The sequence below is a fragment of the Trichomonas vaginalis genome, chromosome V, assembly GCF_026262505.1.
Source record: "Trichomonas vaginalis G3 chromosome V, whole genome shotgun sequence".
Taxonomy (NCBI): domain Eukaryota; phylum Parabasalia; order Trichomonadida; family Trichomonadidae; genus Trichomonas; species Trichomonas vaginalis.
The window spans coordinates 5,832,659-5,847,690 of record NC_067207.1 but is presented as its reverse complement, the minus strand read 5'-3'; the positions used below and the strand labels follow the sequence as shown (position 1 = coordinate 5,847,690).

Here is a 15,032-nt window from a genome sequence, read left to right as displayed (position 1 = left end):
AAAGCTCCTTCAGACTTCAATATTTTATTTGTGAGAGTCTGTTTCTTTTTTGAGATACTAGCCGTTCCATTTTTATGAAAAGTGACTTTGTAGTTAGGGTTTGTATTTCCAGACCTGGCACTTTCTATTATTGAATTTTTCTCTTCATCTGTAAGTTCTTTGACAGGTTTTGACAATGGTTCTGAACTTTTTGTTTGTGGTGTCAAATCTACCGTTTCAACTTCTTCGGTCATTTCATCTCAGTAAAAAATTTTAGTTTGGTTTGTTTTCAACTGGTTGTTTAGGTTTTTTAAGTCGGTCTAAAACTTCCTGAGGTATAGGAAGAACTTGACAAACACGTGGTGGTGTAACTGCTGGAAGCCGACAAATCCATCTTGAACCCATTTGTCTCAATGCTGTATTGTTCATTTCATCTCAGTAAAAAATTTACATTCCCCACGTTTGAGGCGGTTGAGGTTGGTTATTGTTTACCCACTGTTGTGCATGGTTATATCCTCTGTTAAAGAATCTTTCACCTTGGTCCATATAGTGTCCTGCTTGGTTATAGTAGTCATTTGCTTTGTTATAAGTAGTTTCCTGCTTGTCTTCCTACATTGTCCATCCATCCTTGAACTTTTCCTCTTGTTTCAGGATTTGGAATAAGATTTGCTGCATCTCGTGCTACATCCCAACCTTTCTGTACAGTTTGTATAATAGGTTGTGCTTTCTCTTTAAGTATACCTAATGTACTCAAAATCTTCCTTCCAATTCCAAATGCACCTCTGGCTATTGTTCCCACTGCGGGCAAAAATCTAGTGCAACTCCTGCTAATGCGCCAAATAAACCCATTTCTTATGGGTTAAAAAATGACGAATTCAAACAAGGACCCCTATGTTTCTAAGGCAACAAAGAAAGCACTCATGTAAAAATCTTTAGTTCAACACCAAATGCTTGGTTTATGGATATCTTGGAAAACATTCCGAGGTATAGAGAAGATGGACCACCATACTGGTTAATATTTGTCGGTCAAAACACAAGATACTGTGAAGCCATACCATTAGTCCAAAAATATTTTAGATGTGAAAACTGCTTTGACAATATTCGTTGACAAATACCATCCAACAAAACTGACATCTGACTATGAAAGTTCTTTCAAATCAGACGATATTAAAAACTATCTGCGTTCAAAAAATGTAAACCAATATTTCATTGTCGACCAAAACCATTCTGCTCTTGGTGTCATTGACAGTTGTATAAAAATGTTAAGAGACTTAAACCAACCACAAGGTGGTGAAGCAAATGAAATGTCATATGACGACAAATATAGACACTTCTCCATGGCAAAGATGAGACAAGTTTTAAATATTTACAATAACCGTAAACAAAAAGGTTTGGGAAACCACTCCCCCGAAGAAATGAAAAACAACCCTGACTTAGAGAAAGACTATATATTTAATAATTTAGTCAAAAGAGACAAACAAGAAAGAATGCCGGGCTTCAAACTTCAGAAAGGTGACAAAGTAAAAATAGAAATACCTAAACGCGACCATATGAAAATACTATTGACTATGAACAAACAATGGGAACCCGATAGGTACTCACATTCGTGTTCGTAAAAATAGAAGAAAGTATACAAGAGAATATTATGAAGTTTTTAGGCAAACATGGCAAAATGTACACACTGCAAACAGAAGATAAAAAACTACTATTGTCAGACCTCGTTTCAAACTTGTCAAAGTTCAAGGTGGTATACTTTCAAAGACAGTTCCTAACAAATATAAGACAACTCCTGACGAATATGCTAAGAAGTGAAAATGACGACTAAGCAATTCTATACCATGCGTAAACTTGTCATGTAAGGGCTGGCATGTAGTCTGTTCCATTCCTGTAGATGTTGTTGTAAAAGTATGTTGGTGGTTTCCAGTTGTATCTGTCCACATTCCATTCCAGTCTACTGGGTCGTTGTTGGAAAATGAGATCTTGACATAACTTGAATTTGCATTGAAGTCTGAGAAACAGTGTTATATCCTTGTTTGCAAACCCTATGACTATGGTTTCCATTAGAACTTGTTGTACCAGAATGACTATGTGGTGGCAAGTTGTCGACAGAATCTTTTTGCTTCCACCTGTTTCCTTTGAATAGTTTGCACAATACAAAAACCTGTCGACTATTTGTTCCCATGCACCAACACCAAACATTACTTGAGGACCACTTGCTTCCATAGATGTATAAATAGAACCTACTGGTTCATTAAATCAAACATATGAGACATTTATAGGATTGTCTCTTTTGAACTTAAAATATAGTGCAACTATTTCAGGTTTCTTCTGGTTTGTGTCAGAATATTTTTTATAATATAATCTTATGTTTTCAGGGTAGGTAAAATCTTGACTATAATATTTATTTCTGTCATCTTCATAATAGTATACTATTCTCGTTTTTTCTATTGCATTATATCTTTTATATCTATAATATTCTAAATATAATGTTTGCTTTTGTTCATCTACATGTGGTGTTCTGTCGTCATCTCCATAGTCATAATAATATGGTGCCGGAGCTGGGTCAGGCAATGTCATATCTGCCATTTCATAAACACTTAAATATTTCTTTTGTTCGTCTCCATATATGTTTAAGTAGCAGTTGTTGTCTAATGGAACTTTAACTTGTGTACCATCATTCTCTATATAGCTTACATACATTTCATTGTTATTTTTCGGAATGAGTTTATACCGTATACCATTTTTTAAGGAGTGTACAAACTCCCATCTAAAATATTTGTTTTCTTCATAGACAGAAAAGTCACCAACCATAGTTTCAATATTTTTTGTTCCAACTAAACTTTGGTATATTTCATTGACATATGTTTTATCTGCTTTCTTTTCAAGGCTAACGTTTAAGTCTGTTATTTCAGAAGATGTATGTGTATGTCCAACGTCACTTTTCCTGTTTAAGGTTTCTTGTAAGTTTGTAATATTTGCAATGGTATGTGTATGTCCAACGTCACTTTTCCTGTTTAAGGTTTCTTGTAAGTTTGTAATATTTGCAATGGTATGTGTATGTCCAACGTCACTTTTCCTGTTTAAGGTTTCTTGTAAGTTTGTAATATTTGCAATGGTATGTGTATGTCCAACGTCACTTTTCCTGTTTAAGGTTTCTTGTAAGTTTGTAATATTTGCAATGGTATGTGTATGTCCAACGTCACTTTTCCTGTTTAAGGTTTCTTGTAAGTTTGTAATATTTGCAATGGTATGTGTATGTCCAACGTCACTTTTCCTGTTTAAGGTTTCTTGTAAGTTTGTAATATTTGCAATGGTATGTGTATGAGTCTTTTTAGAATATTCGTTTTCAGCTCTTGTCACTTCACTTGACATTTTATTGTCAACATATGTTTTGTCTGCTAGTTCAGGATGAGTATGTTCTTTTGTTGCATATGTTGCATCTGCTCTGTCATGTTCTTCTTGAACTTTTTCAATGACATATTCTTTGTCAGCTTTGTTGTCAACATCTGCTTTCAAAAGAAGTTCATTTATAGGTTTCTCGTTTAAAGTTCCTTTTGTTGGATTTATACAGACAGTATGGTTCTTATTGTCTTGAAACAGAAACTCATCTGTCATTGGGTTTAATGTCAGTTTTAAGTTTCCTTCTTTCAATGACTCAGATATCTTAGAATAGTTTGAAAAGTTTGTTGTGTTCTTATTTAGAGCTTGTATAATGAGTTGTCGGTTGTGTTGTATTTCTCTCATAGACGCTGTTTCATTTGACATTTTTATTCTAGATAAAATATGCTTTCAATAGAAAAAGAAAATTCAAGAGTTGCTACAACTAAACCATTAGATGAACTTTTTACTAATGTAGGTCAAAAGTTTGAGACAGAGACCGTAAAGCATGAAGGCTATCGTTTTGACTACCCATTAAGATGGTTAAGAGACCCATCCGTCACAAAAGCTATTGGCTTTCGTAGAATGAAGTTCATTTCAGAAGCCATACATGGTTTCCCATTTACGGTCGGTTTTGAAGTTCGATACATAACAAAGAAAAACGTATGTATGAGAAATTTGAACAGGGAAAACTTTTACAAGTGAATTTGCTTGTAAACTTAGAAACAACTCTTCAAGCTTTTCAAGAAAAAATAAACGATATCTATCTCGAATATGCAAAACAGTATAACATTGACGAAGGAGAGTACCATCTCGATATATATATGACAGGAAAAATGCAACTGTTAAAATCAATAGAATAGAAGACCTTGGAGAAAACGTTTATATTTCTACAAAATATAACAACTTGGCATGGTATAGGTTTTTGAGGATGTTAAATCAGCCTGCAGAATATCCAGTACACCCGAACTTTTATGAAGTCGAAAACCCTAATGGAACATATGAAAATGTTTTCGACCAAGATGCTATTATAGTTCATGCTTCATTTTCTGGTGCACAAAACTCTTTTTATGCTTGGCAAATGACTTTTACGAAAAACCTACAAAGTTATACGAACCACCAAGTGGAAGTATTTCAGACTTTCAAGTATGGTTTACTACAGATGGAAGAAAGAGAATAATTCCATTATACCATGCGTTTTACTTAGAACTTAGTTTCATATACAACTACTATCGAACGGTAAAAATATAATTTTTTAATACGGTTGAGGTGTTGGATTTGGTTGCCAACTAGACTGTGGTGCAGGTTCAGGCTGTTGTAAACAGGAGCTTGTTCTTCTGGTTCAGGGTCTTTAGGTATAATACCAACGAACTGACCTACTCTTTTACCAATTTTTTGACACCGTTCCAAATTCCTCTTCCGACAGATTTTATTCCATTCCATATACCTCTTCCAACATTTCGAAAGAAGTTTCCTATTCTTCCAAAGAAACCCATTTTACTATATGTAAAAATCTAATGTCCGCCTAGTCTTTTGCGTTTCCTGTTGAGTTCCATAGCATTCTTTAACTGGAGCTCATACATTCTATTTCTCCTCTGGTAGAAAACATATTCTGGGTCAACTCCTGTGTTCGCGTCATCTGCATAAAGTTGTTTATATCCCACTTCAGGGTTTGTATAAAACTCTTTCCATCTCATATTTGCATACCATGGTGGCAAACCTAACGCAGCGTCATTTGACATGGCAGTTTGCATTTGTACATCTGTTGGCACTTGACCATAGTTTGCCATTGCAGTTTGTATTCTAACTTCATTTGGAATATTCTCTGGGTTTGGTTGTCCAGGTTGCTGTGCATTCGCTAAGTTCTGTGCGTCCATTTAATATTAGATAAAAATATCTCTTACGAGTACATATCTGAACATTTGCAGGTATTGGTTCATCTTCATATTCTCTATATCTTTCTGCCACGTCAAATAAGTAAATGACACAATGGAAAAAACCTAAAACAAGTAGTCCTATTTCAAACCACATTTACTTACCAATAAAATTTCTTTGTTATGACACTTTCTCCAGTTTATAGGACCTCTCTCATATTCTATCTTGTCATATTTAAACACATAGTCATGTATGTCCTCTAACCATCTCATAACGGTTTCCAAACCACTTTTATCGGATGTAAAGTAAAAGCATGGATGGTTATGTATAACGTCTAAAGTTTCTAAAGAGTCTCTCAAAGTCCAGTCTACTTGGTATTGAAAATCCCATGTGTTATAGAACGGCGGGTCCACTATAAAGAAAACATTTTCCTTGTCTTTATATTTTTCATACAACTCTGTCCAATGACATCTCACAAACTCTATACCCTCAATATATTTTTCTATGTTCTTTTTGAAAACATTTGTATAGTTGAGATATAAAACTTTTGACATAAGTGTTTCAATGTCATGAACTCTTATAGCACCACTATATAATAGTCTAGCAGATATACTATCCCAGTCTATATATTCTGCTTTTTTCAAAACCTCTCTCACAATATTTTCTTATCTAATGGTATACGTTCCATCTTGCCTATAGGTATCTTTTCTTTTAACTCTTTCAATATATTGTTTGTGTCTGGTATATGTTTGAGACGGTTCATATAGTTGTCGAAGTCATTGCATATAATCTTTGAGTCTGGGAATATTGTATGGCACAAATGGGATATATAGAAACTTCCACCGAACAAATCTACAAATGTTAGACCATTCGGTAGTTTCTTAAGTTCTCTCAATAGAATATCTTTACATCTACTCTTATTTCCAAAGAAGGGTAACGGTGGTTTTGTAAAATTCATTTATATATAATAATAAAAATGTTTTTTCCTGAAAAGTGACAGAAAAGTGACAAAACATGAAAACATATATATTTTGTGAAAAGCTCCTGGAAGCCCTCCGAATAAAAACTTCATTTATACTAAACATCTTCGGGGCTAGAGGGCACGAAGTGCCTGGAAGCCCCACTACCTTTTTTTTTTCTCCCCATCATTAGAAAAAGCTATATATATATTGTTGCGTTAAAAACGAGGAAAATAATGAAATTCAAGAAAAATTTTAGCAATTTACGATGTAATCAGAGAAATATCATAATATTTAGATTCCTTATGTGAATCATCATATTTATACTATATGTAGAACTATAAATGAGTGAAATAATTTTTTGCCAACATTTTTAAGCTATCGGCAAATTTAATGAGCCAAGACCTTATTCATAATTTCGAATATATTGCTGCACACATTAAAGATTACATCGATGAGGACAAGTTGTTTTCTACTTTCGAAACAAACGACATCAAAAAAAATCATGAAATTAACAACCCTGACAACAAATGACTTCATTACTGTTATGGATCAATCTCGTTCTTCTATCAAAGCAAAAGAATTATATATGTGTACTCGAAATGCAAATATTTCTGTCCAAAATTTTGAAGATATCGTTTCAATTTTGAAATCACTCCAGAAATACATGAAACTTCGAATACTTGATGGCGTTATTAATTTTTTAATACAAACGCATAAAGAAATATCTTCTTCCTCAGAGAAAATACAGAATCCTCAATCAGAAGAAACATTTCAAAATCAACCACCAAAAAGTGACAAAAAATTTGAATTACTTAATTCCCAACTCAATCAAATTAATGAAAAGAACAGTAAAGAGCGAGAAATTCTTGCAGAAATTTCAGAACTTAAGAAATCTAATGATTTTGAACGAGTTTACAACTTCCTTGATCAGCTTTCATCCCAAGGCAATCGCAAAATGATTTCAAAATCATGTGACGAAGGACTTTTAGAAAAGAAATACCAAAAATCTCCAGATGATATAGAACATGTACTTCATGTAGCAAGTGAAAAGGGAAATCTTTCTCTTGTTAAATCTCTTATTGAATATGGCATCGACAAAGATTTAAAGAGTTCTTTTGGAAATACACCACTTGTATATGCATCATGGAAAGGTCATCTTGAAGTTGTTAAATATCTTATCTCAGTTGGAGCTGATAAAGATGGAAAGTCTAATGATGGATGGACTTCACTCATTCTTGCATCATATTATGGTCATCTTGAAGTTGTTCAATATCTTATCTCAGTTGGAGCTGATAAAGATGGAAAGAATAATGATGGATATACTCCACTCATTCTTGCATCATTAAATGGCCATCTTGAAGTTGCTCAATATCTTATCTCAGTTGGAGCAGATAAAGAAGCAAAGGATAATTCTGAAAATACTCCACTCATTTGGGCATCATGGAAAGGTCATCTTGAAGTTGTTAAATATCTTATCTCAGTTGGAGCTAATAAAGAAGCAAAGAATAAAGATGGATGGACTTCACTCATTCTTGCATCATCTAATGGCCATCTTGAAGTTGCTCAATATCTTATCTCAGTTGGAGCTGATAAAGATGGAAAGAATAATGATGGATCTACTCCACTCATTCTTGCATCATCTAATGGCCATCTTGAAGTTGTTAAATATCTTATCTCAGTTGGAGCCAACAAAGAAGCAAAGACCAATTCTGGAAAAACTGCACTCTCATATGCAAAAGATAATGTCAGAGATTATCTAAAATCTATTGGAGCCAAATAATTTATTATTATAAATCACCGAATAACACCCAATACAGATGTTATACTTTTTTGCTATTATAATAAAGATGAATTATTTTTATGAGAACATATCAGAAAGTGGAAAGCACACCCTTAAAAAACTCGTGCAAGTTTCCTCAAATTTTTTAAATATTGAAATCAAAATTATAGAGCGTATTATGGTTATTATTTGAACATTAAAAATTCTAATTTATTGAGAGATATCTGTAGTAAATCAAGAAAAATGATAATTCTAATTTGATTCTCACATCAATGATTTACAGTTAAAGTATTGAATATATTTTTTTTAGGAATCCAAAACATCACTATGAGTAGTAAACTTTTATCTGTGTATAATGAAAAATTTATCCTCATGTTCAACATACATTTTTTGAGCTTAAATCTAAGAATTCTATTAATCTCATTATTATGTTATTGATGTCTAGTCAGTGTAATGATATTTTATTGACAAAACATTTGAAAAATTATTTTAAATAAATATTTAATAAATAAACAAAATTCAATAAAAATAATTATTATCAAAATCATTTCTTTTTGTCATCACCTGGATAACATTTAATATGTTCTGAACTTTCTCGAAGTAATGTAGAAATACTCATCTTAACATCAACAATAGGATCTCCGTTTTCATCAAGAAGTAATTCTTCGCCAATTGTATCTTCATCCTTGTTTTCTTTATTATCTTTGTTGTTGTCTTTTGGTGCTGGACCTTGACCAAGTTTAGTTCCGCCACCTGATGTTGAATTGTTTTCTGATTTGTTGTTATTATTATTGTTATTATTATTTGTAGCAGGTTGATTAGTATTATTAGTTTGTTGTTGCTGTTGTGTTTGATTAGTCTTAGGTTTATCTGACGCAGCAGCAAGGGCAGCTTTCTGAAGTTCAAGTTCTTCTGCGTGTTTTCTCTTCCAAACTGAAAGATTAGACAAAACCTGTCGCATGTTTACATCTAATGCAGGAACTGCTTTTCCTGCAGCTTGGAACATAGGAAGTGTAACATATGTGTAGAAACCAATTTGTGATTTAGCTTTATCTAAATGGCTTCGATCATTCAAATCGGATGTGTAAGCCATGCCTTGCGCTTGTTCTAAATCGCCTTGTCGAAAGAATTCTTCACACAAAACATCACACCATCGATCTGCAAGTTCGAATGGACGAGAAACGTTTGAAATATCACCACATTTAAGAATCATATACAACAACATAACGCGGTGATCATGGCGTTGCATTGTGAAATCACCACCATCATAGATATCATTGAATCTCTTCAGAATCTCGAAATGACGTGCCATGTCTGTTGCAAGGATGTATTGGATGATCAATGACCAAATTTCGATGTATTCGTCTTGGTTCAATGCGGCCAACAAATTTGTTTCTTCGTGTGACATAATTTGGATTGCAATTGAACAATGGTGTGTTTCCATGACGGACTGGTTCTTGTAAAGAATACCAAGTGGAGTTTCAGCTTTGACGTTGTAGATATTAGTGAAACCATCATGATTTGCATCATGACAAATTGCAGCAACAACTAAACTGAATAATTCAAATTTAGTGAAAACTTTTTCAAGACCAGAAATCATGATCTGATAAGTAACAAATTGTGTGACATCAACTGCATGACGCCAGTTATGGTATGGAACTTTCTTGTACATACTTCTGATAGCATATAAGAATCGGAAAAACTTTTCATTCGTGATCTTATAAATTTGGAAGAAATCGAAATAATGGAAAATAGCAAACAAAACTTTGAAATGACCAATGCCATCCCATTCCAATGAATTGAATTTGATGGTGAAGACGTTGTTTTTAAGGACATCTTCTGGGATAATCAGTTTAGAAGGAATTTCTGTCATACTATGTTTTTCTTCTTTCGTCATCCATGTGTTCATTTCGACTTCATCTTGTCCGAATTCGGCAATTCCTTTCAAGTTCTGGCGCTCGATAATCAATGATGCAAAAACAGCGTAACTCTTAAGCATCTTCACATCTTCGGGAATAACTGTCCATGGACATGTCAACTGAATAACACCTAAAATAGTGTTTTCGTTATTAACCAAAGGAATACAAACAATTGTTTCTCGAATGTTGACATCTGGAAGTTGTGCTGTTGTTGCTGTAGAAAGGAGCATTGATACTCTTGCACTTCCTGTCTTTCCTGGTTTAGTAGGTGTGATTGGTCGACTTGAAATAGAGTCGAAACTGTCATAAGAATCGTCTTTTCCAAGTTTGGAGTTGTTATTTGATTGTGCAGGGAAAAGAAGGTTGTCGATATCATCTGGTTGGAAGATTTTGTCTTCGCGATCTTGAACTGCTTTCTCGGCAAATGTTGTACCATATGTTGCACCTTTTCCGACTTGGTCTTTAACTTGGAAGGATTTATCATCTGAATTATATATATAAAGAACAGCTCCTGATGCTCCCAATGTGTTCTTAGCATTCATGATGATGGATTTAAGTGTTTGGTCACTGGAATCTTCTTTAATTGCACTGGACATCTCTGTGAAGATTGTTAATTGTTTGGAGAGATCAAGCGAAGCTTGATAAAGTTTAGCGTTATCTAATGAAATACCACAGAAAACATTGAACGCTGTCATCATACGAATATCTTCGTCATCAAATAATAATCCGGACTTTTTGTTGATCATCTCTGTGACACCGATGATTTCACCTCGATTGTTAACAATGGGAACACTTAAGATAGTGTTAGTTCGAAATCCTGTTTCGATATCAATCTGCTTGTTAAACCGTGGATCTGAGTATGCATCAGGAATGTTTAGAATGGCACCTGTTGTTGCTGTCTGGCCAACAATACCTTGTGTGATTGGAATTTGAAGACCTTTGTCAACACCATTAGCAAATCGTGTTGTTAACATATTTGTTGCTCGGTCAATCAAAAACAATGAACAACGTTGCGCATTAAGAAGAGAACATGCTCGAGACATGATCATAGGAATCAAGTTATCTATGTCTAATTGACCTGATAGTGTCATGGCGATCTCTAACAAGGCTTGAAATCTTGTTTCGAAATCATCAAACTGTGGAAGTTCGCTTGGAGGAAGAATCGCTGCGGAGATGGATTTGCATGCAAATGGAGTGAGAGATAGTAATGTATGTTCATCACATCTGCTGTAATGAGGTGGAGAGACTCTGCCACGTAAAACAATGGCCCAGCGGCGAGCATCATCTAATTGGCATGGAACACAGAGCATGGAATAGTCACCATTGCCATCAACTTGGGAATTATAATTTTATTATTCTTCATGTAGCGTTCGTTGATAACAACAAAGTGCTCAAGTGCATACCCTGCAATACCAGCCATATCTTGCTCAACATTTGTCGGATTCTCTGATTCATCAAAGACTTTTAAGATGGAATTATCTCGTGTTCGCAACATCCAAAATTCAACAACTCTGGCAGCATAAAACTTCGATAAAAGACCTGAAATTCGTTTATATGTTTCTGGTAAAGATGTAGAAACTAATAATTGAATTGCTTCGTTATCTAATGGATCTTCATCAATAAGATAGCTGTAATAACTCTTAAACTTAGACATAAGAAGTTGAGCAATTTGATAATGATCAGTATTAAAAACTTTATGATGATCAATCGCAATTTCAATGACAGCTCCAACAGTACCTGTACGAGGAACCATAGGAATTACTAATACATTATCTTGTTCACACGAAATGTTTTCATTTTGAGTATATTTCTTTTGATTTCTTTTTTCGTATGGAATATATACAACTTTTTTCTCTGTAAATGCTTCTTGAAGTATTGATCCTTCAACTGCTTCATGTATTTTGTAAGTCTGCGAAAAGAATGTATTATGAGATTCAATATAATGCCACAATGTTATCTTTTTTGTATTGTAAAGTGGTGCGAGAAGAGTTTGGATTGCATAGACAACAGTATTAACTTGCGCTAACTCCATAATTTGATCAAATAATTGATCAACTAAATCTACAACCTTATCGGGGTTCTCAGAGACAGTTTTATAGTCTATAGTTGATGGATTAGCATTATTTAAAGGAGGAAGAACAGGAAGCATTGAGCGCCCTGAATTCATTTTTTCCTCGTTATTTTTTTATCAAAAGTGACAAAAATTTGAGTTGTTTGGATCAATTGGCCTGAAGATTTCTACTGACATATCTTTAATGATTGCGATAGTAATGTTTAATACATGTCCTTTCGTGTTGTTAACATGTCATACCATAATTCTTTTCTAATCAAGATAATGTTTTTTGAATATTCAGTTCTTTTATAGGAATTTTATTTTGAATTCGCATCGACAATTGATTCATAAATATCTCACTTCGTTGAAAGCAGTTTTAAGCTTAGAAATCAATTTTAGATTGAAATATTTGTGATTTTTGCATAGAAATTTGCCATTACTTATATATTCATATATATTCTAAAAGAAATTCACAACTCATATATACTTTCTAATATATAACAGATTTACTGATGAAATTAGAAAAATTTAAATTTCATTTGTTTAAGAGTCATACATTAAAATAAAAACACAGACCAACGAATAAGCAATGCGATAGTCGTTTTTCCCATATATAGTTCTGCAATTTAGATCGTTATCCGAAATTGCAGGAGGGAAATAGCAATTTATTGAATCATCAATATCAATATTATCATTTATTCCGAATGTACTTGAACCATAGCCTGTAGTTACTTTAATAATCAGATTTGTTGGGGTTATATGTTCATCTGGTTCACCTCTATAAAATACATCTTTTGTAACTGCTGATTTACTACAATAATCAATCCTTTCTAAGGTAAACATTCCTCTTAATGATCTTTGATCCATAAATTTGACAGAAGCCGGAAATCTTATATTTTTGAGCACAAAAGTATATCCAAATACCCAATCGCCAATAGTTTGGAGTTTGTCACCACCGAATTCTATACATTCCACAGCATATAAATCATAAAAGCATGCATTTTCAAGAGTTTTGAGTAGACTATTCTTCTCAAATGTGATGTTAACGATATTTCTGCATCGGAAGAAAGCTTGTTGTCTTACTACTTCAACGTTATAGCCTACTCGAACTGATGTGATAGATTGACAATAAACAAATGCACATGTACCTATTTCGGTAACACGCCAAAGCTTATTAGAATATGTGATAAAATTAGGAATAAGAAGTTGACCACTATAACTTGCATTGACTGCGTTCGGAATGGATTCGTTGAATATTCCAGTTCCAACACGAATCTCTCTCCGGAATACATCTACTATCGAATATGTGATATTTTCAAATTGAAATATTTCCTCATTTTTCACTATTTAGTCAAAATTGTAAAACATTAAAAATATGGATAACAGTTTGTCAACTTACTTTTACAATCAATTAATTCAGATTTTAGACAAATTAAAATGTGTTTTTGTGGTCGAATATTTTCAAAATTGAGAGATTTGAGAAATCATTTTATTAATATTTTGTCTTCAGTTTTAAAATGCAACTAAATAAACAGATAACATGCTAGTTTATTATAAAACAAAAGTAAAATAACAAATGAGATTTTAATTATTAGAATTAGCTTCTTCTCTACTATTAAAGATTTCTCCTAACTTTTCAAGTGCCAGATCTAGTAGATCTTTTTCCGAATCTTCTGCGATTTCTTGCAATTTTTCAAATTGATCAAGGAATATATCTGTAAAATATGTGTTACCTTGTTGTCCATCCTCTATGTTAATAATCTGCAATATAAGCTGATTTAATGCATTCAAATAATCATCACCAGCACTTGGAGCCAATTCGATAAAATCAGTTATCCTTTCATCAAATATGTTCATCAATCCTATCATTTGACGCGTAGAGGACATAATTAAACTTTTCATGAAAATATAAGCATTTTTCTGACGTGAAGAGAACTGAACATCTTCCATCTTTTGTGTTATGGCCCTAAGTATCTTTTTGTTTGACATACATGTAACAGCATCTGATTTATATACTGTGATGTAAGAATCGAAAAATTCATAAGCAGTATCAATCAAAAGAGGTGTACCATTCATTGCAAAGTAAAAAATTGCATTTATTGGATACTTTTTATATCCTATTTGGCCATCCTGAATTTTGACAATGCGATTACATAAATCTAGGAAAATATTTGCGACTTCTTCTTGGTTTTCGATATATTGGTTCTCTTGCTCTTCAATTGCTTGTTCTAATTTTTCAAGTTCAATATAAACAAGCTCTTCATAACCATATTTAAAAAAATCATTAACTGAGGATATACTATAGTCCAAAATACGACGACAAAACTTTGGAAAATAACATGTTTGCATTATTTGTGGCTTCAAAGCAAATAAAATGTCAGAAGTTTCAAAAGTTGGAAAATCTGGAATTTTTTTGAGAAGTAAGCATATAACATATGCAATACAGTTCTTGATTTCAGGTATATCGCAAGATAAATAACTCTGTACAGCAAAAGATGTTCCATCATTTTCAACAAATAAAATAATGGCTAATTTATTGGATTTGAACAGTGCAATTAAAAAGTTCCAACATGTATTCACGATTTCGTTCGAGTTACTATAAATTAATTTTCTAACTGCTTCAAGTAATCCATCAGGATCAATTTCTAAATAATTTCCACATTGAACAAGTTTAACGTATATTCCCATACCTAAGATCTGCATTTGCTGATATGATTCTTGAATTATTGTATTATAAATCATTTTTTGACAGAATTCAAATGCAAATTCCTTAGTTTCAACATTTCCTTCTTCTAACATTAATAGTATTTGATGCAAATATGAAATACATGGCATATTTTTTCCTTCATCATATGTTTCTGTGGCCTTTTGATATAAAAACTGAAGAGATTGCTCTGCTTCGATATTTTCTATAGGTTCTACATTTATTTCGACTAAAGTCTTTGCTGACCAAGTAGGTGAGTCTGTTTTATAATCATTATCCATAAATGATTTCGCAAGACTTAAAAATTGCATATCTAAATACGAGTTAAAGTAAATTTCACTTAATTCTTGGATAGTGACATAGATTGGTTACAGGCCATCAT

At 33.0% G+C, this 15,032-nt stretch overlaps 6 protein-coding genes and 3 pseudogenes across 9 annotated transcripts, besides 2 other annotated features; 3 read left to right on the top strand and 6 right to left on the bottom strand.

Moving 5' to 3' along the window:
* Positions 1 to 6,370: part of a mobile genetic element that runs on past the window's edge.
* Positions 253 to 408, bottom strand: TVAGG3_0285360 (uncharacterized protein; the record flags this gene model as incomplete). The annotated part of the gene is made up of 1 exon (XM_001298689.2): positions 253 to 408. One exon carries the CDS (start codon positions 406 to 408, stop codon positions 253 to 255), a length of 156 nt encoding a protein of 51 aa, XP_001298690.2.
* TVAGG3_0285350 lies at positions 1,239 to 1,791 on the top strand (annotated as a pseudogene). Its single transcript has one exon. A coding segment is annotated over exon 1 (553 nt).
* TVAGG3_0285340 lies at positions 1,831 to 3,594 on the bottom strand (annotated as a pseudogene). The gene has a single exon. A coding segment is annotated over exon 1 (1,764 nt).
* On the top strand, positions 4,023 to 4,608 carry TVAGG3_0285330 (annotated as a pseudogene). The gene has a single exon. A coding segment is annotated over exon 1 (586 nt).
* Positions 4,872 to 5,234, bottom strand: TVAGG3_0285320 (uncharacterized protein; the record flags this gene model as incomplete). Its single annotated transcript, XM_051228959.1, has 1 exon — positions 4,872 to 5,234. One exon carries the CDS (start codon positions 5,232 to 5,234, stop codon positions 4,872 to 4,874), a length of 363 nt encoding a protein of 120 aa, XP_051098689.1.
* Positions 6,290 to 6,370: a terminal%2Cinverted (terminal inverted repeat of Maverick-3 transposon ID:TVAGG3_0285310).
* A 175-nt stretch (positions 6,371 to 6,545) lies between these two features.
* On the top strand, positions 6,546 to 8,004 carry TVAGG3_0285300 (ankyrin repeat protein family; the record flags this gene model as incomplete). Its single annotated transcript, XM_001293382.2, has 1 exon — positions 6,697 to 7,974. The coding sequence occupies one exon, from the start codon at positions 6,697 to 6,699 to the stop codon at positions 7,972 to 7,974; it is 1,278 nt and encodes a 425-aa protein (XP_001293383.2).
* Positions 8,005 to 8,518: 514 nt separating this feature from the next.
* On the bottom strand, positions 8,519 to 10,489 carry TVAGG3_0285290 (3',5'-cyclic-nucleotide phosphodiesterase protein; the record flags this gene model as incomplete). Its single annotated transcript, XM_001316929.2, has 1 exon — positions 8,519 to 10,489. One exon carries the CDS (start codon positions 10,487 to 10,489, stop codon positions 8,519 to 8,521), a length of 1,971 nt encoding a protein of 656 aa, XP_001316964.2.
* Positions 10,490 to 11,178: 689 nt separating this feature from the next.
* On the bottom strand, positions 11,179 to 12,060 carry TVAGG3_0285280 (3',5'-cyclic-nucleotide phosphodiesterase protein; the record flags this gene model as incomplete). The annotated part of the gene is made up of 1 exon (XM_051228958.1): positions 11,179 to 12,060. The coding sequence occupies one exon, from the start codon at positions 12,058 to 12,060 to the stop codon at positions 11,179 to 11,181; it is 882 nt and encodes a 293-aa protein (XP_051098688.1).
* A 427-nt stretch (positions 12,061 to 12,487) lies between these two features.
* Positions 12,488 to 14,970, bottom strand: TVAGG3_0285270 (armadillo (ARM) repeat-containing protein family; the record flags this gene model as incomplete). The annotated part of the gene is made up of 1 exon (XM_001316928.1): positions 13,531 to 14,931. One exon carries the CDS (start codon positions 14,929 to 14,931, stop codon positions 13,531 to 13,533), a length of 1,401 nt encoding a protein of 466 aa, XP_001316963.1.
* Between the last annotated feature and the right edge of the window lie 62 nt (positions 14,971 to 15,032).